This window comes from Falco naumanni, chromosome 1 (assembly GCF_017639655.2).
Source record: "Falco naumanni isolate bFalNau1 chromosome 1, bFalNau1.pat, whole genome shotgun sequence".
Taxonomy (NCBI): Eukaryota; Metazoa; Chordata; class Aves; order Falconiformes; family Falconidae; genus Falco; species Falco naumanni.
Window position 1 is genome coordinate 50,686,907 of NC_054054.1, and position 27,811 is coordinate 50,714,717.

Sequence of the window (27,811 nt, forward strand, 5' to 3'; positions counted from 1 at the left end):
TACACTTCTTGCTGCTTCTGGCTTAAGACATATAAAACTTACTTTACCTTCTCAAACACTATTAAGCAATAAACATAGATAGATCAAGGAATAAGAAACCGGGAAAGTAAATCTTAGATGCTTTTCCTTGCTGTTTATTTGACATCTGGAAAAGGCAAAAAATTAGGGTCCAAATAAGGTTGATAGTATATTCCCTGCACTAAGTATTTCTACTGAAACAAATACTAGTAAGGCATTTGCTTACACTTCACACACTGTCTCCAGGACCTTTTTTTCTTAGCACCGAGTTCTTGAGACAACCCACTGCTACCTTGGCCTTCCAAAGCACCCCAAGGATGAAGATCAAAGACTCCTTCGTCTTCCTCCTATAAATATAGGAAGACACTCCATCAGGAAGCAGTAAAGACAAATGACTTATTTCCTAACTTCATGTGCTGCCATGCTGGGAAGTATTTAACTTCTCTTCAAAGAGACTGGAATTACTACTGGGAAAGCAGGTAAGGAAAAGTAAATCTAGTTTTGAACAATTCTGTGCAACTCCTGTAACACACAATATAAAAGCTCTATCGGTATCAAATTGGAATAGGCTTATATAAAGCATTTCTGATTTTATGTTCTAATCCAGCAAATCTAACAGTAAGATACTTCAGTACAAGGAAGGTGAGAGACATGTTTGCTGGAGAAACTAGAACAGTGGCAGCCAAGTCTTTGTGTTCCCCATGTAGGCTTATTGTCTTTTCTCCCCTTTTTATCTATCTTTTATTTGGTGCTTTAGCCTCTCTTCAATGAAGTAAGCAACAGGAAGATTCTCCAATTTAACCTCTGAAGTTAAAGTAGTATTGTTTTAATTCTTACACAGGCGTAAGTTGAGCACAAAAGTATTTTGTGATCGTGAAACTTGCAATAACCCAAGCTTTCTTTTAAAACAAAGAAAGGAAAAGGTATTCAAGCATTTCCAAGTTCTGCATATCTCACAAAGATGTATTTACATCTATTTTTCTTAACAAATTTATCTCAGACCTACTCCAAAGGCATATGAAATGCATTAAACCATGGCACCGTAAGTATCAAATCTTCTAAATGTCATATGTAACGTAACAGGTATTTTAACATGTGAACTTGGAACGTATCACCATAAAAATCCTCCACCTGCAGTACTTCAATGTCCCAAAGTCCTGATTTTGGACAGACAAAAGCTGCTAAAGAAGCCCGTGAAGAAACAGACAGGTACTTGAATTTTTAATTTCTGAATTACACTGACAACAGGTGATTAAGATAACTTTACATGACTTTATTTAACAAAACCATATATTTACAGTTGAAAAAAGTTCCAGTTTGATACACGTATCTAAACAAAACAAATTTGCTAACTACATAAAACCAATTTAAACATGATATACAGGGGATGTATCAACAGTTCTTTATGTGTCATTCTAGTTCTTCAAACATTCAAAAATAAACTGTTTCAAGGTACCTTTTTATTCAAATTAAGTTCTTCACTAAATGAAATAATGATAATGATTGATTTCTGACTGAAGTTGCAAAACAGCTTTATTATAAAGTGCAGGTTGTACAGAATTGCAAACCTGATTTAAGTTTTCTGGTTTCTCTCATGTGCTGCGTGTACAGTGGTAGTTGCAGACTTCTGATGTATTGCAGCATTTTTATTTTTCCTTAAACCCAAGAAGAAAAGGGAGTTTGCTTGATGGGGACACTTGCTCAATGAAAGAAAATACCATGCATCTTGTTACAGATACTCTCAAGCACCTGAACAATGAAATTGTCAAAATCTTTTCTGCAATCCCTGAATTTATTACAGAAGTCTTCCTTAATAGCTAATTAAGAGAACTGGTATGCTGCAAGAACATTAAAAAGCTCAGTGGCAAGTAATTCTATGCCCTTACTACTAATCTCTGATTTTACCAAAATTCAGGCGTTACCTTCAAATCGAGCTACTGAGAAGTTGAAACAATTGCATCTTTAGGCAGGTGATTTTCTTTTTTCAAATGCATTTCGTTTGAAAACAAACTGTGCAAAGCTTTTTATTGCATTGCTTTTCTTCATTAAAGAACATACCTTATATACACAAAGAAATCATTTAGAAAATATATACATCTTCTAAGAACAGAAAGATCAAATCACAAAACAAAATAATTACGTTTGCAAGTAACAAACAGTGCACAAGTGCTGCAGCAGGCCTTTTTTCCCCCCACAACTACGCCCATTTTCACTGTTACATTCAACACCTCACTGAGAAGAGAAAAAGGAGAGCAGGCTGTGGATGGCTGCAAAGATACCTAGTAGCTAAAGAATGCATTTTAACCAGACAAATGAGCCACAGCTGTAGACTTGGTTTAAAAGGAAATATAAATCTAGTTGCAATGAAGACGTAAATCACAAAGCCAGTTACAGTACCACCTAAAAATGTATACTGAGGAAAAAGTTGTTGCTTTGTTTAGTAAATCATTTAAAAGCATAGTGCAAATGTTTCGGATGGTAGGCCGCTCATATCCTTCACGGAAAGGCATTATTTGTTGTAGTCACAGAAAAAAATAGTATTAAGAAACACTTACTGACCTTCTAGCTTTCTATTGCACTTCAAAGCAATGTAGCATACAAGTACCTGTGTCCCTGAGGGACGAGAGCTATACAAATTCTGGAGGATCAACATGCGTTTCGTATCAGTGTCTTGATGTCTATTTTCAGTAAGTGATGACCTAGAAGTCCTACGGAGGAATTAAGACAGCCAGCGAAAACACACATCCATTACGCCAGGTGCACAAAGTGGACAGGAAAAGAGGCCAATGAGGTATCAGACTTGCAAGCTGCATTTGCGTTACACATCTTCCAAAGTAACTGTGAGTCCTCACTTACCAGGGAATCTTGCTCGCACTCTTTTTTAATACTACCGTCAAACCATCCCTTCGCAGAAAAAATGTTTGTACCGAAGGACAGGATTTTCATTATGTCCTGCAGTCCTTTACATTATATGTTGAGTTGAGCAGTGTGCAACTATTATTCTCATTTTTTTTATTCAGACAATGCCAAAATAATCAGCTTAAAACAGATTGAAAAGAGCATTGGGAAACTGCTGACCATATAGCTAGAGGATTTAGCGATGCCTGCTTACAGCTAACACAAATATTGCTTCAGTTAGTTTCCCTTTTCAATGATCGTCATTATTTATAAAATAGATTTTACACTATACACTATGCAATAAATATTCTTGTAAATCAGAGGCACTCATGACTTACAGTTCAACATTCATCTGAATGCAGAGGGGATCTAAGCAGTGTAACATTATGCAACTGCAGTGTGCCGCCTCTGTAACTTGCTCCCATGTATTAGAGGCTGGGTAAAACGCTAGAAAATGACAGCTTGTACTTATCCTGATGGTATTTGTCTGGCAGATTCCCCAGTAAACTTCTTTCACTTGTCACTACATACAGATCAGCTCGACATAATGCTTTCCCCACCATGGCAGCAGCAGCTTCAGGAGATCCCGCAGACCCTTTTCAGCAGCAACACTGGCTTAACTGCTCCCCTACACCCTTCCTCCTCAGTTATGCCAGTGAGCAGAGCTGCGTTTAAAGTAACTAGAAAAACTGCTTTTAACCATTTCTCAGTTTCTCTGCTCAGCCCACAGTTTTATCAGCACGACTGCAGAGACTGCACAGGAATAAGCAGCTGGTAGGCAAGAACACCCTGAGACAGCACGGCCCCAGAAAAAGGAGACATGGCATCATACATTAATAGTATGTCACCCCAGCTTTAAACAAAGGAAAGAGACAATCGGGAAACGATGCCAGCTTAATACTAGAACGCCCCAGGTGAGCCTGGAATCTAGCCCGATTAATGGAACTTCTTCCATATGCATTCTTATTGGAAACAAAAATTTCCAAGGCATACTGAAGAATAACTGGTTTTGCACTGCTAGTATGACTTCTCTTCCAAGTTTACTTTGTACTGAACTGTTTTTACTAAAGAATGGAATGTAGTTCTACGTCTACATGATTTCTTTGGTAGAAGGGACCCACAGCCTATAAAACAAGAAGCATTTCTAAAGAAATGGTCCTCACATCATTTAAATATAAATTCCAGCACCAGTTATTTAAAATCCAGATCCAGCTACTGTTACAGGTATGGGAAATATATCCTGCCTAAGAATGAAACTGGGGAATAGCTTTCAAAGCAACTAACACTGCTGAACGCCCAGTCTTTTAAAACACCACAGGAAAAAAAACCCACCAAACTTAAAAAAAAACCCACCTCTTAATATTGTTTAGCTTCACTGCTCTCATCAGAAGTACAGAATGCATAACGCTGTCCACAGCAAATGTTCATTTCACTAAAAGTTTAAGGCTAAGCCCAGGTTTAATTTATGAGGGGCTTATCCCCTGATTTCCTTCCTTTTTTCCCCACCCCCCTCCCTCCTCCTCTTTTTTCCTCTCTCCTCTTTAAGGCTAACCTACTACTAAACAAAACTCTGAAATAACACTTTGATTTGCAGGTTCATACATGTCAAACAGTACTCAATACATTTGCCAGTTTATCTCTCTTTCCCATGAGTCACTGGAGGCAACTGTAATTTTAACGTTTGAGTGAAGGACTTCCTTTTTCCATTTCCCGGTTATCTTTCTGCAGAGCAGCCAGTATCTAGATGTTTCAAGGAATGAGAGAGAAAAACGTGTTAGATCTAAAAACCGAGTCAATAAATCATTATCTGAAGAGTTTCCCATTTAATTATCTGAGTAATGCTATTTTAACTATTAAATGTAATCAAACTTAGAGAGCCTCTCCACTGACAGAGACCTCTCCCATATGTTCTTGTGGCATGGAAGATACAAATGGATTTAACAAAGCTTTAAACTCGGTCTCTCCCCAACACATACTTTTGAAGCCCTGAGATGAGATTGTTACTCAGATTACACAAGTGTAGCGCTATTAAAGGATGCTGCCTGAGGGGAAGATTTAATTCTTAAGATAAATGGAATGTCTAAAAACACAGCAAGTGAGCAGCCTGAGCAATATGACATTATCTAAAGAGTTCTGAACAGAATTATCCTTAGTGCTGACTGGTGCTTGCCTAGAGCACATCACTGTCTCCAGACCTGCTTACATCTTTTTCTAAAGCAAAAAGTCCACATTTGCATCCACACTGAAAATTTGTATTTCCTAACATCCAATGCACAATTTTGTTTTGTTAGCCCCTGCGTAGAGGGCACAGTAATAGCCAGTTTCTCATGCTGCGTAACATGTTCCCTGCCCTATAGTTAGGCTCTGCTGAAGAAGTCCAGCAGCATCTGGACTGAATCACCCTGGAACTGAATGCACTGTTCATCTCAAAGAAGTGCAGCTACAAGTAAGAGGCATTCTTTTCTCCCTCTGACTGACTTCAAAGAAACCTCTGCACCATCAGAATTAACAGGAGGTGGGGCTAAATCACTCACAGGGCAATCATACACCACTACCTACACTTCAAAGCAAAAGCACCTACAGCTGTTGCAGCAAAACAGTTCAACATGGGTCTGAACAGAAACACAGCCGGCTGGCTGTTCAGCAGTTTCTAGAATTGGAGAAAGATTTCAGTGAGGTCCTCTTCATCGAGATTCAGGGTACAACAGCTACTCAAACAGCCTTGTGAGAATTTCAGGTGCCACAGTAACAATGTCCTTGGTGGAAAAAAGTTACCCTTTTTAAGGAACACAAGAATGACACTAAAATGCTGATCCAGAAAAGCAAAAAACCATAGACCTTAAGCCAACTAACAGAGCTCGGATTCTCGAGTTATTTGGAAGAGTTTATGGAGCTAAAATTTGAAGCATATAGGTTACAGAAACACTAAGCAAACAGTCTAGTCTCTTCTAGAAAAGTGACGTTCAGACTTCTGAGTCCAAACTCTTCCTGGTGAACTTTAAAGACTGAAGAGAGGCAAGAAGTTGTCACAGGCAGCATCTTAGTAACAAAACAAGATCCCATAACCTCTTTGTCTTGTTAACATTTCTAGGTCAGTTCCAACAGCAGTACCTCAGCAACCGAGCAGTGCCAGTAAGTGCATGACGTGAGCTCATAGCCACCATCTGCTTCTGGCTTGGAAAAGGATAGCAAGCTAGAGAGTGAACAGGCTTCCCTGACGGAAACTTACTCAGCAATGGAACTACCTGGTCAAGAAAGTCAGTTGGTGCAGAAGTCAAAGACAGGCAAGAAGTCAGCCAACATCAACCCTACAGCATGCTAACTCTGTTAGAGATCTATTTGCACCATGGTCCAGCAACATTTTTTCTTCAGTTTGCCACAAAAAGAAAGAACAACCAGGTACATTCCAGCACATCCAGAAAAAAGCTGATGAGGAGACCGAGGAAGACTGCTTGGAAGTTACTTTGAAGTCCTCCTCCTGCTGTGATAATCACCACTAAACCTTCACATATGTCACAGACTGAAAACCACTGGCTAAGAAAGGCCGTAACTTGGAGCACTTGGTAGAATAGGACCCCTGCCCCCCCTTCTCTGCAAGGGAAGCAGCAGTAGGCTGAGAATTTATTTGGCATGTGATCCTCATCCACACACAACACGTTCAAAGACAGTGAGCCATCTGAACAAGGAACAAGACTGGGAGATTACTTGTAGAGACATTACTGGCTGAAAAATGTGCTTGAGGTAGAAACAAAGCTGGATCTGTCTGTACTAGCAACTTATGACCAAGACCAGAAGGCAAATCCAAACCGAGCTGTGAGGAAAGACATACCATATAAGAAATACAGGCAGCGTGCTGCTCTGAGCTGGGCAGCACAGGCTGTGTTCCCCCTTATACACAAGAAAAGGCTCAGAAGGCTACTACAATCTACTCCTACTGTGAAGGTTAGAAATTCTCATCTCAAATAGCAAACTAGTAGTCCCTGATATCTACAGGCAAGACTATTACTCCAGAAAAGAACCATAAACTCTCATTTGCAGCTAAATTGCCACTACCACTACATTTACTATCACCTTTCAGTTCCACTGCAGAAAAGAATGCGGATAAAACGGGCAGAGCTCTATTACAGCATGACTCATGAAGCACGCTGTATTACTGCTTTGGAGAAAGAAAAACAAAAAAAAGGTGTTTCCACTCCAAATGTTATGAAGTACATCTGACTTAACTCTCTGGCATGAATGGCTGTTACAGCCACTTCATGATTTTCCACATTCAGATGACACACTTCCATCTTTTTTGTTTAAACTGGAATTTAGTTGAAATTACATTAATGGGATAATTTCTGAAAAAGGCTTCAGTGCTAAATTCCAATAAAGAAGTCAGAGCTACTGTCGCTTCTGTAAAGCCCAAAATTAGGCAAGATAGATCCTCATATTAAGACGATGACTTGATGACACATGATAATGTGTCCTGACAAACTGCCGTCATCTCCCAAACAGTGAATTTCTGCTTTTAAATACTGAGTTGTAATGTTGCCAGCAGCCTTTGCAATTAATAAATTTAAACAGCTGTATGATACTTTACTTCATCAACACGCAGATCCACTCAACATTTCAATTCTGAATGTTGACTGAGCTCTCCCTTTCCAGTGGAGAGTAAACTCAGGGAATCCACTCACCCAAACGTATACTAAAAGCATGGAGTGAGCTACATAGTCCTACCTACCTGTAAAACACTAGCTCTGCTCAAATGTTCCTCAAGGTGTTGCCAAACCCCATTTTTATAAGTACAGTACAATAATCTATTACCAAAGATTAACATCCTCTTTACCTGAGCCCACTTTTTGTTTCTACTTTGCATCTGAATGGCAGCAATAGATGTGAAGAATTCTTCTGAAGGCAAGTCCTCTGGTAGCTTTGTTAAAAACTGGGCTATATGAATGAAGTCCATTTTGGTCAAAATATCTTCAAAAAGTTTTAATATTCCCAGGGCTGTACGGAATAAGAATTCTTCTCCATCACGGCAGAACACATCCCAGACACGACATGCCAAGTCTAGTGGCAAAGATTTGCTGTACAATGTGAATATCCTGAAAAAAGAAAAAAAAAAGTAAAATTTCAGAGTTACTGGACAAGAAAAATGTCTTAGACACTCACAGAAGTACACAGATCGATCATCAGTAAGTTTGAGGCTTCGCAAAGATTTATAACTGAATATTCCTTTTTTATTTCAAAATTAATTCTGCTAGTTGCCACGTACCAATACATGAAACAATATAAAACTGTACAGCCATTAAGGCATCTTGCTATGAATCTCGGTCTCAAAGTTCAATTTTCTTGGATTGGTAACATCAATTAGGTAAGAAAGGTAACAAAGGTAACAGCAGAAACACGAACATCCTCCCAGTTGCTAAAACTGTATTTTCATTAACTGCCAAGAGTACATTTCTTCCTTCACCAAAATGCTGACAGCCTTGCTGCCAGGAACACGAAGATGCTCCTTCCTCCCTCTATACAACACTGTTACAAGGCAGACAGGTTTCCATTGCCACTAACAACAACCTAACAGCAAGTGAAGAGAATTAAGTTTCCTGGAATCACATCACAGTATAAAATGGAAAAGAGTTACATTGATTTTTTTCCTTCATAATTTATAGATTTCTCCATATATGCACTGCATAAAAGATCTCCATAAAACTGCAAATAATTGTTCCTCCAGCAGATGTCAGCAAAGCCTCAAATTTAAATGAAATCTTTCCACATCCTTTAACACGAAATTTCTGTCCAAGTTGCTGAATTGAACAGTAGTTCTTTAAGAATCCCTCCTATCTCCTCCCATTCTTTTTGTAGGAAATTCAGGTTTACATTAAAAAATACAATGGAACATATATATATACACACACACACAAACACACACACACATATAGGCATAGAATATGAATTAATGTCTTTTCACAGCAAATTCTAGTATCAAAAGTTTTCTGAAGTATCTAGTTTTTTCTATATAAGATTATTTGAATGACGTGTCATCAAATATCCAGCTTCTCTGTGAATCAGCACACTTTAGGAAAATATATTCATTTTACAAGTAGCAAGACAGAAACTAAAACATCTACACAAATTCAGGCGACAAGTAAATTGCAGGTTTAGGACCCTTAGGATTTCACTTTTTTCTATTTTTACATCTCATTGCAATGTTTTTTAAACAATTAATTGGAAACTGTTTAAATTCTGTTCTCCAAAAAGCTAAAGTATAAAAATAAGCACGTAAGAGGTAAGAGTCTGCAATGAAAAAAACCGGTATTGTTCAAATATGCATTTTACATTCATACATGAATGCATAAGAACAGTATAACAAGCCCCTCCTTTGGGTTATTGGCTGATCACACATTGCAGACTTTGTATACTCTTTGAACATTTTTGTACAGCCACATGCCATATAAAAATATCTTGCCACAGAATACCTACACAGCAGAATTGAAACTTTTTGTCTACAACACACGCGCACAGGAAACAGCAACAGCTTTTTCCATTTAAAAAGAACAGTGCAATAGGAAGCAATTCAACTGAGTCCCTTCCTGGTCACCAAGTAGCAGGCAAACACTCAGCCAGAAACTCATCCTGGTTAAAGGTAAGTAACAATGCCCATTTTTTTGATCTCCCTTTATTCACAAAAGCTATTATTCTGTCATGATTCAGATATAACCTGAATAACCCACGTGTATTGTATCTGCAGCTATGCAGAAAATGAACTGTCTGAAGAAATAGTCAGAACTATTTATTAGAACACTACCTTTTGTAGGAGAATTTACTTGCACCAGAAAAGCTGTCATAATCAAATCAGGTATTTGACATTGAGCTCTTTGTAATTTGGAAATGCAATTTGCAGGAAATTCACAAGGCAGTTAACTTTCATTAATACCAGCATGGAATTAAATGCATCAAGCCCTAAACCACAGACTGAGTCCCCTTGAATAAGCAATGAAACAAGAGTAGGAATCATTATTGCTAAGAACGGATACAGCATCTGCTTCCTTCAAACATTTTCTACTGAAAGACATTTTTTTATTAGACATCTGAGCTACTGGTCTGATGTAAACCCAGCTGAAATTTATTATAGTAATAAAGCAGCTGCTAGACTTGAACAGTTACAGCAGCAGCTCCCAGCAGCTCTAGCACACCACTTGCGCATGATCTACAGAATGATTTTCTGTCCACCCACTGGAAGTCCCAGCTGCACACAACACAGCTGACTAACACAGAGATGTTCAGTGTCAGAGCAAAATGCAGGCTACTGGCTGCTATCTGTTTGGAAGAGAGAAAAAAACCCCCAAACCACCGCACCCCAAGCACCAGATGCTCCTGCTCCTCCCAGCCCTGCTCATGATGTAAGTGTACTTAGAGGTAAATGCATGACATCCTGGCTGGTTTGCTTCTCACAGGAAAAGCATATGACCATAACATTAACAAGAAAGCTAAGTACTGTGTTACCATGATAATCATAAGCTCTGTGGTTTTTTTTTCCTTTGTTCCTTCTTTTTTTTTTTCCTCTTTCTTTTTTAATTAAAAAGTCTTCGTAAGATATCATTAGCAACAGCGATAAAGACAGGTATGCCAGATTATGGACTGACAACTCACACGCAACACTGATGCAAATCAGACCTTCCATATTCTTGCACAACACATTCTTTTCCCATGTCTGTAACAGCACAAAAATATTTCTGCAACTTCTGAGTTCAGTTGTGGAAACTGATGAACTAATTCACCTTTTAAACTTATTCATGGATCTTCCTCCTTCACCCTGGTACTAAATTTTTGTTGTTACATTTTGTATCAATTTCAACTACATCTGCTCTGAGACAAAGACTGCATCTTTCTAAGTGTTCATCCATTACTTTATTGTACAGCAGCATCTCTTGTTCTCATTAGCACCTTTAGAGTTGCCAAAAAGAACTTGTCGGTAACAGTTTATTATATACATTTTTAAAATTTTAAAGTCTTTACAGCTAGAAAAAAAAAGTGGAAGTGTTTACTCTGTTCTTTCTTAAGAAAAACTTAAAATATTATGTCCTATACAATACTGACTGTGACAGCACTCAGCAAATCTGACTGCGTGGTAAGATATGTCAATATAATACAAATCCTGTGCGAGTTTCTGAACAATTTCCAACCAGCCACAACACCCAAAAAGCCCCGCTCTCTCACCTAGGAGTACTACACAGCAGTGCAGTATTTCACTCGATTCCACCCTAACCTACAGCAACGTAAGGACACGAACACTGTAAACTGGGCTGAAGACGGATCTTCCAGAGTCCAGTAACAACTCCTGAAAAAAACAGGATGCCACCAGAAATCTCTGGACAGAATTACAGCCCATTTTTGCTTTGACAAGGAAGCACGCATTTTAAAGCATCATCTTAAGCTTCATTTTTTAGGGGGGTGGAGAGTTACTGGCATGACATGGACTATGTTTTTCGTAATGTAAAAGACAGCAAGCTTATAAATGCTTCACTGGAAGTGCCCAGCACAAACATCCCCACAAAGTGTCTCGGACATTTATCACAACAAACGAACGGTGTCAACAGAAAGTTAATATTTATGGAGTACAATCAGAGTCAACGTAATGCTAAAGAACCACTGATCAATCCATCAGTACAAACAAAGCCCTTGGCTATAATTACTGTCAAAATCATTTTTCTGAGTGGGGATAAAGAGATGTTTGTATAGCAGCAGCAGGCCATAAATAGACCGCATGTGTCCTTTGCAAATTCACATTCTGCTCTGCTCACAAGAGCCTGTGGTACATCAGCTGACAGCACCAAGAGGCCAAAACTGGGCTATTCAGACCCACTATTTCCCCTCTATTCTTTGTGAACCTGACTGCATGTTGCTCTCTACAGTGCTCTCACACTTAATTCCCTTTATACTCTTCAAAATAAGTAAAAACCTACCTAGCTTTTGAATTCTTTCCATGAGATTTAGCAGTTGGAGCTTGTGCTTGAAGCACATGGGTCCTTTAAAAAGAGATGCCTTACTTCTGGCAGGTATCCACTGATAATCATGCCTTTGTATCTTTTAATTAAATTCTTAAATCCTTGGCGTATTCCCATGACAGAAGGCAGTGGTAGAACTGAACTGGCAGAGGGGCTCCCCTCCCTGAGTGTTCTACTAGCCCCCTCCAAGCAGCACTGCACCAGCTGCATAGCTGGGCCCATCTATACGCACAGCATTTCTTTTTTCTTGGAACGTATTCCTTCAAAAATGATTTAAGCATACCAATTTTACTGCCATTCCCTGCTGCACGGGTTACCAGAAGCAGGACAAAGGAGAGTTGATTTCATGTAACTGCAGCAGGAGCAGGAGGGTTTCCCAGCAACTGGGCAGTGCAGCACTGGCTACCGGAGCCCTCCCAGGGTGCCACCAACTGAGATTTACTGCACACATGCCTGCACAGTAACCATGCCAGCCACCACAATAGCAGCAGGCATCCCTTTGGAGCTCAGAACAAATGCACATTTAAATGAAAGTAATGCTGTTGGAGCAAGGCTGTTTCATAGAGATTTCTACCGACAACCAAAAGGTCAGTCTATTTAGAGCAACGCCGTACCATATTCCTCCCTGACTTCAAACACACTGAAACCTCATTCTCACCTTTCCGGAAACAGTTCTGTTTTTAATGGAGCAGTATCTGTACTACAGCAAACTCACCGTCAGCCATAAGCCAAAGGCAACCTTATAAACAATGTTTCCAAAGTCCTTAACTTTAATAGTTACTCACTTGTGAGATCACAGACCCACCTGACTTTTTTCCTTACATCTTTTCTGTATTATTTCCTGGAAGCAATCAATGAACAGCACATACAAAGTCCAATTTGCTAAGTTGCCACTGATCATTTAAAAAACCAAATCATCTAAATCTGCTTCCTACAGGGTCAAAGTATTTTCAAGTAGAAAGCACACATGCACACACACAGATGTATGCATATACTTACAAACACATGCACATACACACGTACATATTTAAATATTATACCTAAATCTTACACAGTTAAATACCAAGTCCACTGTCTAACAAAATTAAAGACAGAGTGGGACAAGCTGTCCAGCTCAAGACAAGGTTGAACAAAGTTTAATATAGGGTTGGGCAGGACTACCTCAACTAGCCTACATTCCCGTGCAAGACCATACTGTTGTGGCTCTCTAGGGATGGGGAGGAACACAGTAAATTGTCCCTGGGATTAAAATAAACAGCTTTATATGGATGCAGTTAGTCAGCAAGAAATGCTAAGGGTTGTCAGTCCATTGGTACAAAGACCTTGAGAAGCACCATCCACACCGCAAAAAGCACCAATTCACACTCCTGACAGAAGTTTCTTTCAAGTGCTCTTAACAACACCCACAGAAGCAATCAAAGGGGAGCCTGACGTGGCCCACACCCACAGACTTCAGCACCTCAGTTCTTTGTTCATAAGTCAGTCATTTCCCGCCGGCCAGGTTGGGGTAAAGAGAACAACTGATCACAGGAATGTTCACTCATGAAAATACAATAAAGACTAGTCTATCGAAGCACAACTGCTGAGGGGAACGTAAACCTTCAACAGTTAGTCAGAATAGGTTACTTCTAGATGTCCAGTTTCTGGTGGTGCTCCTCAAGGTTTCTTCTTTACAATGTAAAGTTCAAAGTTAGACAACAGAGTGATACTAACATGCCTGCACCAGGAAGACACTCGGGTTTAGTCACTCCTACATAAAGAAAATCACCTTATTTATGATAACATCATATTAAACTAGTAATCTATTAAAAAGATAACCTGATTATTTTAATGTTGTCTATCTAGCAATTCTCCAGCATGTTTACAGTCTTCCTATTCTGATATCCTTTTTATTGAATTGCTTCCTTCACACACGTACTTTTCACACTTTCTGAGGCAATATAATTTCAACGCCTTTCCTCTTATCATTGAACATACCAGCCCCTGCTCTATTCCTTTCCTTCTATCCCGTTCCAGTATTTTTAATAGCATCTTCCTGCTCTGTGCATAAATGCAGTTCAGTTTAGTATTTGCAGCCTTCAGTCATAAAAACCCTTCCGATTGTATTTCTCCCATCAAATGTCAGGAGAAATGCACCTATCATCACATAGCCCCTCATTTCCCTACTCATGTTGCATTAAAATTTAATCCCAGTGTAAAAGCCAAGTCAAACAAAGCCCATGTTACACTACCCTCTGCACAAGAGGCACATGAAAATCAAGGAACTAAAGCAAAGACAAAAAGTCAGACCAACTTCTAGATGACTGGCTTGGTGGATGAGGGGAGAGCAATGGATGTGTTTCATCTTGATGTTAGCACGGTTTTCAATACTGTATCCCATGAAATCCTTGTTGATGAACTGACAAAGTTTGGACCAGATAAATGGACAGTGAGGTGGAGTGAAAACTGGCTGGAACTGCCAAGCTCAGAAGGTTGTCATTAGTGGCATGAAATACAGCTTCAAGCCAATCCACTGGCAGATTACTCCAGGGTTTGATACTCAACCAATATTTTCTAATGTCTTCATTAAGGATCTAGATGATGGGTCAAGACTGTACTGTCAGCAAGTTAGCAGGTGATACAAAACTGGGAGGAGCGGCTGATACACCACTCCATAGGGACCTTGAGACACCGGAGAAATGAGCTGACATGAATCTCAAAGTTCAACAAAGGGAAATGCCAAGTCCTGCATCTAGGTAGGAAGTAAGCCCAGGCACCCGTACATGTGAGAAACCAACAGGTTGCAAAGCAGCTTTGCAGAAAAGGAAATGGAGGTCCTGGTGGACAACAACTTGAATGTAAGCCACCACTGTGCCTTCGCAGCAATGAACATCCACAAACTCCTGGGCTGCATTAGGAACATCACTGCCAGCAGGCCAAGGCAGGTCATCCATCTACCCAGCACTGGTGAGCCAGCTCTGGGCTTCCCAGTACAAGAGAGACATAGATATACTGGAGCAAGTCCAGCTTGCCATGAATATAATTAAAGGCTTGGAGCACTTGATACCCAGGGAGAGGCTGGGAAAGCTGGTACTGTTTAGCTGTGAGAAGAGACGGCTCACACCCGCACATGTAAAAATACTTGACGGGGCAGGGAGGGGGCATAAAGAAGACAGAGCCAGACTCTTCTCAGCTGCATGCACTGAAAGAACAAAAGCCAATGGGCACAAACTGAATGCTGTTACTACTGGGATTTTAATCTTTTTAGTCAGATACCTAGGAACAGGAGAAGCTGCCAACAATTTAAGGGCAAAACAATTTTTCACAAACAAGATTCTGTATCATCCCAAAAGTGACAACAAAGTCTTGCTTACAGAGAAGAAACATTTTAGCTGCTCCGAACCAAAGCCTGACAGGCACAAATGCAACACTCAATTTGGAGTGCCTCATATCACAGTGAAATTTGGCAGAAGTACAAAGAAGATCCTTGTCTTTTTTTGTCTCTAGGGAAAAAGGTTCTAATTATACTAGAACTAAAAACGAAGGCAGTTTCACCTAATACGAAGACTGTCTGCTAAGTGGAATAGGTCTAGTAATTAAAAACATGCTAATGCCCTCTAGCTATTCCATCGGACTGTGTCAAGATCAGTTTTTAAACAACTTGTACTGGGATCCTCTGAACAGGATCTGGGACCACCTAACATGAGTGAGATACTGCCCAAAAGTTCATCCTGGCAAAAGCCGAGGTGGTTTTTTCTGTAGCTTTTAGCTTATTATTGTATGACAAACGTTTTAACTACTCTCTTCCTGTTCTGTGCAGGTGCGACAAACTACAAATTTCAAATGTATGACTAGCAATACTTTCTGTATATACACCCCTGGGACACACCTGCCCATCAGTAGAAAAATATTTTCTCAGAAGATGATTCCAAATATGCACTAAATATGGATAAACACTGCTATACAGCTGTATTTCAAAATAAGCTTCAAAACCCAACACAAGTACAATAATAAAAGTTAGGCAAATGTTAGACATCACAGAAGTATGTGGGAGCTATTTGGATTGACAACTGAAGTACTGAACAAAAGATAAAGCCTTTATCTTAACAGAACACTAAACCAGAGCACTCCAGCTTGTCATGAATACTGACATGGAGCTATACACTAGTATGCACATTAGTAATTATACTTTCAATGTCTTACCAATCAATGAGATAGATATCTGGAGTCAAGTTATTTTTTTTGAAGTGAGCAAATAACTTTGGCAGATTTTCTTCAAAGAATACCTCAAACGCAGCAAAGTAAGTCAACATCTGGGAAAAATATAATGGGGAGAAAAAAAAAACAAGTTAGCTGTATTATTAATAGGCTCAAATGTATTATCATCTGTTGGATTAATACTCTTCACAAACAGGATCATATGGATTACACGTTATCGTGAAGAGCTAAACATTTACATGAAAGACAGAATCTGCAAGCACAAAGAGTTTAAGATACACTCTATATACCGTTCTCATACTAAACAATGTAATTATTGTTTTGGGTCTTTGCCAGCTTCCTTTGGAAAGAGACATACCAGCAGCAGAGAAGTTATTTGCTGATTTCGCAAAGTAATTATGATAACAGAATGGTGCTTTATGCTCGTGGCAGTCATTTAATATCATACTGAGTAAAATCCAAGCCCCAATGGATTATAAAACGGAATACAAAAAAATAATTTAATAGTCCACAGCAAGAATGAAGATTCCAGTTGGCTCCAGTTCTAAGTCACATTCTAATACCAAAGCTTCTTCTATACCATACATTTTAACATGAAATAATAAGCATTTTATTACAAAGAGGGAAAGATGAAGTTTGCACAGAAAAGCCAAAGATCAGGACAAAGCACCTACGCAAGAGAAACAGATTGTAATTTCCATATGATACCGTAGCCCCTGAGTTGTACTGCTTTTCACATGATGACTAACATGTTATTTTAAAATTTGAGTATTTAGGTCAAATTTCATAACAGAGGGCATGGAAAAAGAAAATCTTCCAATCCAACTAGGAGGTAAAAACAAAAGGCTTTATAGCTCCCTCCTAGCCTGTCCTCTTGATACTACAGGGTGTAAAGTTAAGCAAGTCCTTGACTGATTCAGTAATTTTAACTACAGTATCCCAATGTAAGCCGTAAAGAATGGCTGTGATTTCTTCAAAGCATGAGTTGTATCAGCATGCTTCTCCCCATAACACCATGACAGTAAAGGGAAAAGAGGAGCCTTTTGTCCGAAATCCTTTTAAAGGATGGCAGATTTGTTTCCCAGTTATTTTAATATCCTTACAGAAATTTTGTGTGTTTCATCTGAATGAAGTTACAGATGGTGGACTACCTTCATTAACAGTAGCAAATAAAAAAATGGAGCCTGGTAGTGAGCTAAGAGGGTAAGGCTTAAAAGCCAGAGGTGGGTGCATGCTACAGAAATAACCTTACAAAGTAACGCAGAATCTCTGAACTGCCAGTTACTGAGAAACAGCTTCATGGCAAACATGACATCTGAAATCTAGGAACCCTAGAGAATTGTGCAAGTGAAACAGCTTCCCAATATGGATTTTTAGGTGCATGAAATCTAAGCATCATAGAAGATCTGCAAGTAGGCAGAAGGCAGCAAGTAATGCAACAGTCTTACTTCAAAAATTATCTGTTTGCATGCTAGCACCACATAAGAGTGTTTACTGAAGTGTTTCAAAAGTACTTCAGAGAAGGAACCTTACACATAACAGCTACAATCACATCTGTTGATAGTAATGCAGGCAGCTCTATGAGAAAAGCAGTAACTGTTAAGGTATTTATCTTGATCTAATCAACATTCAGCAAGACATTTACTTAGTAGCAATTAAAAAACCCCCTCTAGTTTAATAAAACTGTAACCAACAAAAAAAGTCAAGATAAATCAGTATAAATTACTATAATCTCCACAACTAACTTAAACTGGGTTTATTTTTTTAATTGTATATTAAGACAAATCAGTATTTGGTTTTTAAGCAGTAAAACTGACAGAAAAAGATGAGGGTAGACAGCAGATCAGTATATTAAGCCAAGTGAGACAATTTTGGCTTCCTGTGTCACTACTCTGCTTGAATTATTAGGTACAAATTTTTCCCTGTGGTGTTAATCATGGCTTTTCAATTTCACAGTATGCTAATATTATATCATGTATCACTGTTTCTACTCTTCTGTAAGCATTCATTTACCACGTAGCCTCTATTTAGCTAGGCTAGTAGAAATAAACAGTACTATCCAAGAGCACATCAAAACCCCCATTGTTTCAGCTAAAAAAATACCCCTATTTGGTTCTAGCAAATTTAACTCCAAAATCATCTTCACATGAACCCTATTTGCACACTGAATCACAGAACTGTTTGGGCTGGAAGGGACCTTCAAGATCACCTAGTTGCAAGCCCCCTGCCATGGGCAGGGACACCTTCCACTAGACCAGGTTGCTCCAAGCCCCATCCAGCCTGGCCTTGAACACTGCCAGGGGTGGGGCATCCACAGCTGCTCTGGGCAACCTGTGCCAGTGCCTCACCAGCCCCACAGAAAAGAATTTCTTCCTATTATCTAATCTAAATCTACCCTCTTTCAGCTTAAAGCCATTACCCCTTTACATGCCCTTGTAAACAGTCCCTCTCCAGCTCTCTTGCAGGCCACCTTTAGGCACTGGCAGGCTGCTGTAAGGGCTCCCCAGAGGCTTTTCTTCTCCAGGCTGAACAGCCCCAACTCTCTCAGCCCGTCTTCAGAGGAGAGGTGCTCCAGGCCTCTGATCATCTTTGTGGCCCTCCTCTGGACTCACTCCAACAGGTCCATGTCCTTCTTATGTTGGGGCTGAGCCAAGAAGATGGGCTCTTGTCATCTTTTTCCAAGTACAGTAATGGAGATGACCGATATGTCTCTAGCAATGTTGCCTGCACTGTGGTGCGTCTTCTCATGGCCATCTACAACTGAGGAGATTCAGGGGCTGCAACAGGGAATTACATACTGCTTTTCCAGCAGGAAATAGAATCCCTAGTGTCCTACTGTTTAAGAAGTGATTGTTGTTGATGTCATCCATTCCCTTGCTTTATTTCTTCCATCTGAACTCCTGAGAAGCAGATCCTACTTCCATAGTGTTAAATGGTAAATAAGTGATAAAGAAATACAGAATGCCATACATTTTACAAAAAAATAATTTTAAAGAAAATTAAAAACACATTTCAGGAGATGTGTCTTATTTTGCCATGGTATACAAATAGCCCAATGTACATGCTAATAAGGAATTTTAGAGATTCCAGAAAGAATTAGGCAACCACCTCCCACTGAAAATTAGAGGGGTCTGCTCATCTGATTACCCCAGGCTCCTTTTTTCAAACACAGCTGCTACAATAAGATATGAGGAGCCCGGTTTCCCCTGCAACAGTTTATTTTTAGCACTCTTCATTTGGGATAAAAAGCACCTTCAAGACACTTCTAATACTGAGGTGTTTTCACCTTTCAACTACAGAGCTCAATTTGAAAAACACCTACGATAATATTCTCATAACTATTCTCTAAGCATAAAATAGCAGCTGAATAATTTCATTCACCTGCCTGTTCAGAAAGGTTAGTGCGTGGCTTTTGGATTGGTTTGTGTTTTAAGGGAGTATGCGTGTATGTATGTGTGTGGGGTATTTATTAAGTGTGTTGCTTTAAAATAAATTCTGATTTATTTTTCAAGCTACTGAGCTCATTTTTACTTTTTTTTAAACCTTCCTTACACATATCTACATGTCAATTACAGTTTTCTTGCATACTTACAAGGCCATGGTCCACACGGAAAAACGCCATCTGACAGGGTTTATTTAACAGGTTAGAAAAAGCAATGAAGGCATCTGCAGTATCCAAGTTCAAGATCAACACTGCTGCTATGAATGACATGCCCTGCACCTGAGGAACGGAGAAGCATTACCATTCAGCAATAACTGCATTTTTCCAAGAATACTGCCTCATTTTTCCTCATAATCACTACTGTTCAATGCACTTGCTGAGCTGCTGAATTTTGCAGAACGTTCAGAAACACATGATTTTTTAAACCCATGTGACTGCGGTATTACACGTTCAGAGTGTGGAAGCTAAAAAATCCCATGCTGCCTCCTTTCAAGACTAAGTAAAACTCCTAAGGCTAGGATGACAGCACTTTTGAATATGCAGAATAAAGAAACAGCTTATTCTTAAAAAAAAAAAAAAAAAAAAAAAAAAAAAGAATTAATCTAAGTAAACCTTCTTCTCCTAGGGATGGGTCATATATACCCTTACCTGTGGAAAGCTGCACTACGACACTAGAAAGTCTAGGCCTGTTCTTTCCTTTTTCAACCAATTACCAGCAGTTACAGACAACTGCAATGACTCATTTGAGAAGCAGTACCATTTTAAGATTAAGCTTGTGTTTCATTTACCATAAACTCATGATGTTGTTGCATTTTTCTACAAAGTATGCTATGGAATCAATGCTGAAGCTCGACAAAGCTCGCTCACTCAAGAGGATATAAGGCTGCCATTGTAGAGTCACAGGGACCAAGGTGTGGCTGTCCTTCCTGCAAACCTGAGGAACAAGCTCCCTCCCAATACAAGAGGTTCCATGCCAAATGAAGCACACCACCTGATCTGTCCTTTTTCTAGTTTCCCAGCAGTCACGTTCAGCAGTTTTTGCCAAGCATTGCAAGCTTCTCACAGAATAGGAACATTATCTTTCTACATTTACCTTCTCTAAAACAACTTCTCCCAAATAAAGAATAAGCTCCTATATATATATCCCTGCTCTTAGAAAAAAAGACTAAACCAAGTATCTGAAATCCGCTTAGTCCTCTCATAATCGCTACTTCAAAAACTTTGAGGAAGCTCATGCAGCCTCAATGAGCATTGCTTTAAAGACTGTCCCAGAATCTCACAATGCTAAAGGCACAGAAATGCATTATCAAGAAGAGTAAGATACTCCACAGAAGACTCTTAGTAAGACTGCCATTAAGAACAGTACATACTTCAAAGAACAAATCTAACTACATCTTCTCTTCTGACTTCATTTTCCGGAGTACATACTTTTGAGTTTTGCAATTACTTAACCTGTTAAAACGCTTAAATCTAGCAACAGAACCATTACGTACACTTCCCAAGCCCGTACTGGAATAAAAGAAAAGACACAGAAACCCCACAAGTTTTCACAGAATCATTTAATACTGATCTACAAGGGACTGATTAACACAATCCTCCTTTCCCCTAGTTCTCCCTCCCCACCCCTGAAAAAAAATAATTCTTCACTTACATAGCCTACATCAGGTCTGTAACAAGTATAGGCTCCTAAAATACTGTGCAACGTGTCATGGTAAGGACCACCCTGTAATTAAACAAAAACAAGACAACACATCAGAGTATATACAACAAATATTAAAAGCCCTTCAGTGCTACACACAGTATCTATTACTTCTGACGAAGGACACATTCTTTCCCTATGCAGCTTTGAACAGCCCCAAGTCTTTCAAAATAATTTTGGCTTTAAAATCATGAAACAGCCCTCCACACCACATTTACTACAAATGCATACAGTTCATCCAATACATAGATTACATATTAAATCCTTAAAGAAGAGGAATGCAAGCCCAAGAGATTCCTTACAGCTTAGCAGCACTTTGACAATAGTGCCAAGAAAGCAGAACACTTAATGAGAACGACTTGTCTATTAGACTAGAGACAGAATTCAACCATGAAGAAAATAGTCAAAACAACAATATGCCGTAAGACACAGAGAGCAGATCAAGAATGACATGCTCTCTCAAGAATTTCACATTGCTGACTATTAACAGCTGCCGTATCTTACACTGAGTACTGTGACTGACTGAGAATTTCCAAAGGAAAAAGTTTTCCACCCAAAACCACTGATTTATCACAAGCTAAACTTTTTACAGGGCTGCTGAAATTTGTGTATGGGAAGTCAAGATATCTGATTAAAGTAAGTTGTTAAAGCTCAACAAAGACATACAAGTTAAATTGGTCTTGCATCAAACCAAAAAAAGGCCACCAGACCTGGCATGAGCTGTGCTCTCTCAGTTACCACGGATTTGCAACCCGGCAGTGTTGATGCACTGGCTTGGAAATACCTGCATCACTTCAGACAAAGCAGCATGAACTGGGCGAGATGAATCATGACGATTAGGCAACAGATTTTTTTTTTGCCTCTTCCAAACGTATAATACCTTAAGGTTACTCTTTCCTAGACTGTCTATAGTCTTCCAAAACCTTTAGGAACTTTTTACTCTCAAGATGCCTACTCCTTCAGATTTGAACTCAATGGGCTATTTTAGTGAAGGGAAAGGCAAGATTATGTAAAACTTAATTTCTCTGAGAAGTCAAGACAAAAGTTTAACGTTGCTTACTTGCTGGAATATACAGAGATTAGGAAACGTTCTTGAGATATCCAGTTTTATTAACTCCAAGCTTGCTTCTCTGTCAGCTGCAGAAAATCCAGCGTCTACAAAAGCCAAAGTTACTGCATTTATCACATGGAACAATGTACACTCTGTTTTTTCCCTTTTTTCCCGCTCCCCGGAAGTGTTGGCTTTCACACAGTTCATTTATTTCAATGTGAATGCTAGGGAATAAAGGTATAGACAGGACAATTTCCTGAATTCAGCAAAGAGACTAAGAAGCAAGTATGTTCTGACCCACGGCAACCCTACAGTGCACGTTGCCCTCAATACGTTTTGAAGCAATGCAGGGAAAGATGCAGGGCAAGGCAGGCCAGGGACTTTACTGGTATCTGCTGACAAATCATTAGACAGACACAAGCCTGTTAACCTGTGATCCCTCATCCTCAACAAGCCTTCCCAGAGGCTCCTAAAGTAGCTGCCTCTGGAAAGGTTGCAGTGGGAGAGAAGTCCTGAAGCAGCAGCATGTGGTGGATCCCACCTATCTTTACTGTCAGCTCTCCTTCCAAAATCATGTTTATTGCCTCTTTATATGTAATGTTGTTTAAGATCATGGACACTGCAACACACTCTCCATAACTGAAATATCTCATACAAAGTAGATTTCTAAACCATTAGTTTTCTTTCTAATATCAAAAAGTTTTATTTGTATTTTGTCTGTTCTGGTAAGTATAGTTGGGAATTACCTACTGCTGCTTATTGAGCAATCGAAAACCAAGAGTTGTCACTGCCAATGCTTACACCAATCACATGAGCATCTATACTCCAGATAATAAAGTGCAAGAGGAAGCTGGAAATGTACTAGATACCATCTTACTTAAGATGCAGACCATCTTAAGAGAACAAAGTAGGGGATTTCCAATCAGAAATATTTTACTGTTGATAACTGCCGGTATCTATGTTCTCCTCTTCCTGCTCAGCATAATTACTTACCAAAGGCAATTTCAAACATCTGCATGTAGTTTTAAACACTCTCAGAAACAGACAACTCTCCCAATCAATTAGTAAAACTCAAACCACTTCGTCGGCAAAATTAAATTGCTAGTCTCTGAAACACACCCAAGAGATGGGCTCAAAGCTACAATAAGGGACTAAAATGCAATTTTCTGCTATAATTTGAGTTTCAATTCCAAAACTACAGATGCAGCAAAGTCTTAGTGTTGCAATTCAAACTGTAATCCCCAAACTTTCCTAGTTTTCCTACAAATTTGCATCAAATAAGAACTGCACGTAGAGATAGTTTATGAAGAAAAATGAACAAGCATGTTTTATAAGAGACCAGAGTTTCACTGAGAAAAAAGAATACAACTGTTTCTTGCTTCCACAATGTTTTCTTTTTACTACCAGACACATCTTTATAGCTGGGGTTTTTTGTTTAAAAATCTGTGATTTGATTTTAAGGAACAATTTTACAAAATCTCTTATTCTGTAACACAGGCTAAATCAGTCACAAAAAGCATACCTTCATATTCTACTTCAGTACCTCCTGTGCTAAGTGATCGCCATTTCTCTTTGGCACGAGCCAAGCAAATATCATACAGTTCTGGAAAAAGAAGAACGGAGAAAACCAAGTCCACTATTTGTATATGCTTATGTCCACTGTTGGGTACTACCTACCTACCACACGAGCAGTGCTGCCCTAGTCATTACAAGTTAACAGTAACGCTGACACAGTAGTTGGAATTTCTCAGTAGGTTATGATTCTAAAAGACTTGTGCCACTGACCTGTAACTTAATACTAAGTGGAAAGGAAAGACAACCTAAGCACAAGTTGCATTTCATGTTCAAGCATTTACTTTTCTTACAGAGCACTGATGTTCAAAATTATAGTCTGGATGCATGACTGGGATAAGTCTAGCAAATTCCATGTAAGAACTACACCCAAGGTAAGCCATCCAAGCACAGAAAAGCAGCACAATACAGCAGGAATACAGGCTGTCTACCACAATTCCATTAATTGGAATTAAAAACATGTTAGTCTTTCAGAGCTGCATTTTTCTGTGCTCTGAAGTAGCACACTATTTCTGTTTTCACAAACACACACATAAACAAAATTACAAATTTTCCCAGAGGTCTTTTAATCTTTCACAAACCTAACATCTTGCTCTAAATCAAAGAAAGCACACTACATGCATACTCACAGGCATTACAAAATTAACAATTTTAAGTTTCAAAGACTCACTAACTCTGACCATTTCCATCCAACATCAAAGCAAGACACAGTGACAATAATCAGAAACAATTCAGAGCAGCAGCTCTAGAGCAGCTACAAGATTAAAAGGCACTGTATTTTTTGAACAAAACACAAAAAGTACCAACAAAAAAGTGTAACTAGATAGTATCTCCTTACACCCGTACCTCAGGTTCTGATATACCATAATATATACAAGACTGTCCCCTAATTATTTCTTTTTGTAAGACAATAAAGACAAAAAACCAGTCTCACCATGGGTGATATTTAACTCGTTGCCAATTGCCAGGCTCCAGACTCTGCCTCTCACACTTGGTGGAATGCCCTGCCACCACAGCTCTCGAACTTTACGGGAACAACACCTGTTTAAGGTAAAACAGACTATTCTAAGAAATATTTCATTGCCAGCTGAATTGCAAGTATGTCCTCCTATCACTGCTGAATGGATCCAAACCAAATGATTATCAACAGGCCAAGAAGTCAAACATAATTTGCACATACCCGTTCTTTAGCGCTATTGTGCTTTGAACTGTAAAGGAAAGCTTACTTCCTTTCAAGTTAATGGCTTGTTTTGATAGAAGCACTGCCATCGCAGCGTCTGTAAACTGCAACCACACTTGACCGGTAAAAATTGTAGAGGACAGACATAAACAAATGAAAAGAAAATCTCTATCTATGCCACTGCCTACGCTAAAGGCTGGAGATCTCCACAAAGATAAAATACAAAACCAGGTTAACGTAAGTCTACCCTCTCCCCTCTGTCATCACCCTGTTGTGTGAATGACACATGCAGTTTCCCCACCTAGCTTTACAACTCTAATACTCCAGAAAAAGCATGAAGATTTAACAAGAAATAACTTTTAGGTGGAAGCATGAAAGACATTTTAAAAGAACACAGGCTTTGAAATGGCTGCAGCTGATGTTCAGCAATCTGAGAGCCCAGAAGGAGGAAGAGAACACCACCTAAACACCAATGAAAGTTTGTGGTAGTGTCAAAACCCACAACGATCCATTTGTCTAAAAGTTATCTAAATGCAGAATCTGAACTAAAACATAAAATAGTGAACACACTGGGGAACTTCTAGATTTATAAAACAATACAGAAAAAAGGTATCTTTAATTTTACAGCAGTGGTAACAGATGTAGGAGAAACATTAAATCCACAATTTCCTTATACTTTTATTCCTCAGTTGTCCAGAAATGCATTCTCAACAAATTCTGTCCATAGTTTTAACACATATTCTCAGGACAACTGAATTCCATGATTACACAAACTGCAACTGAGTGCTGTGGAGGCTGGTTTATGTTGTTATGGTGGTGGTTATATTCAGGGCAGGGGTGGGGTCAGGGCTGGTTTTTTTTAGGATGACTAGCCAAAGTCCATGAAAAACTAGACAGTGAAGGCAGCTTCCCCCAATTGTCTGTGCTGTGTCTCTGCAAGAAATCTTTTAGCATTTTTTTTTTAAATAACTTATTCGCTACTACTTTTTTCCATCACTTGATTATCCCAGCAGGTATACCACTGTGTAATTAAAAAGGCTTCACAATACCATGCATCTAGTTCAATCTACATCTGATATTATAACATCAACAGATCAGGTAGTCAAGGGAAACTCATTTCTGATAAACACAATGTATTCAAGGATTACACTTTCTGCTTTTATGTCCTCTACCACAGATCACTTCTCAGCATTTCATAGTTTCTGAGAATCCTGAACCTCCATTAAAGACAAATAATAAGAATCAGAACTCCCATCACCTCCAGCCACCATTCCAGAAATAACGAAATGCATGTTCCTCATTTTCTTTGTAACTGTTCAAAACTGACTTTCAAACAAAAGCTTCCAAGACAATAATTTAAAATTATACTTGCTAACTTTGTAACTTCTCTTCAGGATACCGACTCAGCAATTTTAATTAAAACTCAGTATAACATACTGTCTTACATAGTTTCCCAGTTGGGCAAGATTTCATTGTTCCAAGTTAAAACAGCATTGCCGATGCTGTCCTCCAGTTTACAGCGTTCTTCCAGTTGTCTCTTCCTCTTCTGGGCTTCTTTAAGCTCTGCAGAAAAGCAGTTTCCTTTTTACATTAATAAAATCAGAAACCAAATATTCAGAGTTAGCTAGTCATGGCTACACAGGCATGGAAAAGCACGCTGTGTTCACTTAAAAGTACAGTGGACTGTTCAAATTCTGAAAATTTCCCAGACATACAGCAAGCTAAGCAGTGATGCCAAATGTGAATAAAGAACGAAGTGGAACTACACATAAGGCTTATCTTTGATGGATAGAACAAAGGGAGTTGGATAATATATGGCTCCTTTGACCCTTCAAGTCTAACCACAGTAGTAACTCTGAACTACCATCTCTGACAGCCAGCAGCCCCACCTCGCAGCGCAGGTCAGAAGTACTTCCTAATAAAGCCCACCCCTTTTTTTATGGCAGACTCAAAAATACAGGATAAAATAATATAAATTTTGATATTTTTTCCCCCACTCTTAAGTGTTGTGATTTCCTGACAATACTTAAAAAGGCAACAGCCACATTTTTTATGATACTTAGCCTATGGTTAATCTAAATGTCATACATCATAAATATATATACACACACACACACAGGAAATCTTCAGCTCATTAAAAAGACTACTTTTTTGATGTTTCATTTAAACACATTTTTCATTTTTGCATTATCACTCAGTATTTCTTCTGGCATCATCAACTACTGGTTTTTCCACCAGCAAATTTGTTACATGTACAATTTAACAAATGCAAGCAGACATTCTTTATAGCAGCAGAGTGCAAATACGTGACATGTGCATGCACACTCACACTGTCTACAATGTGGGAAGGTACTGACCTGGCAAGGAAAACTAACTGAAGAACAGCAGTATCATGAACAAAGTCTTCAGAATGAACATTTACAATCTGATGGGTCCACTTCAAAACTGAACAGAAGCTGCGCCTGAGCAGAACCGTATCAACTGCCTAATAATATTTTCAGCTTTGCTATGAGCTCTTTGTAAGCCTGCCTAAATGCAGGCTTTGAGTTTTTATCTGAACAAAAGGATGGTGTTTACACTCTTTTGATTTCCTGACCTCTACACAATACATGACTCTGCAAAGCTGTTCATCTGAGTGGCTTCTGGGAAAATGGGTTGGCAGGGTGTTTATCTGGACAGAATAACATACTCCTGTCCAGTGAAGACAGCACAAAGACCTGACCCATTGCCTAACCTAAGCACGATCCCATTTCTCCCAAACCAC

General features: G+C 39.1%; 1 protein-coding gene across 5 annotated transcripts in view; it reads right to left on the bottom strand.

Annotated features, from left to right (window-relative positions):
- Positions 1-1,212: 1,212 nt before the first annotated feature.
- TBC1D14 (TBC1 domain family member 14) overlaps positions 1,213-27,811 on the bottom strand; it is a 70,445-nt gene continuing 43,846 nt past the window's right edge. For all 5 annotated transcript variants that reach the window (XM_040593481.1, XM_040593479.1, XM_040593483.1 and 2 more), the window contains 9 exons: positions 26,493-26,610; positions 24,802-24,908; positions 23,818-23,898; positions 22,305-22,399; positions 21,197-21,268; positions 19,696-19,824; positions 16,089-16,198; positions 7,745-8,003; positions 1,213-4,656 (listed from right to left, as the gene is read on the bottom strand). In XM_040593481.1, coding sequence (XP_040449415.1) covers positions 4,591-4,656; positions 7,745-8,003; positions 16,089-16,198; positions 19,696-19,824; positions 21,197-21,268; positions 22,305-22,399; positions 23,818-23,898; positions 24,802-24,908; positions 26,493-26,610 — 1,037 coding nt within the window. In that variant the 3' untranslated portion in view covers positions 1,213-4,590. The remainder of the gene's footprint in view (positions 4,657-7,744; positions 8,004-16,088; positions 16,199-19,695; positions 19,825-21,196; positions 21,269-22,304; positions 22,400-23,817; positions 23,899-24,801; positions 24,909-26,492; positions 26,611-27,811) is intronic.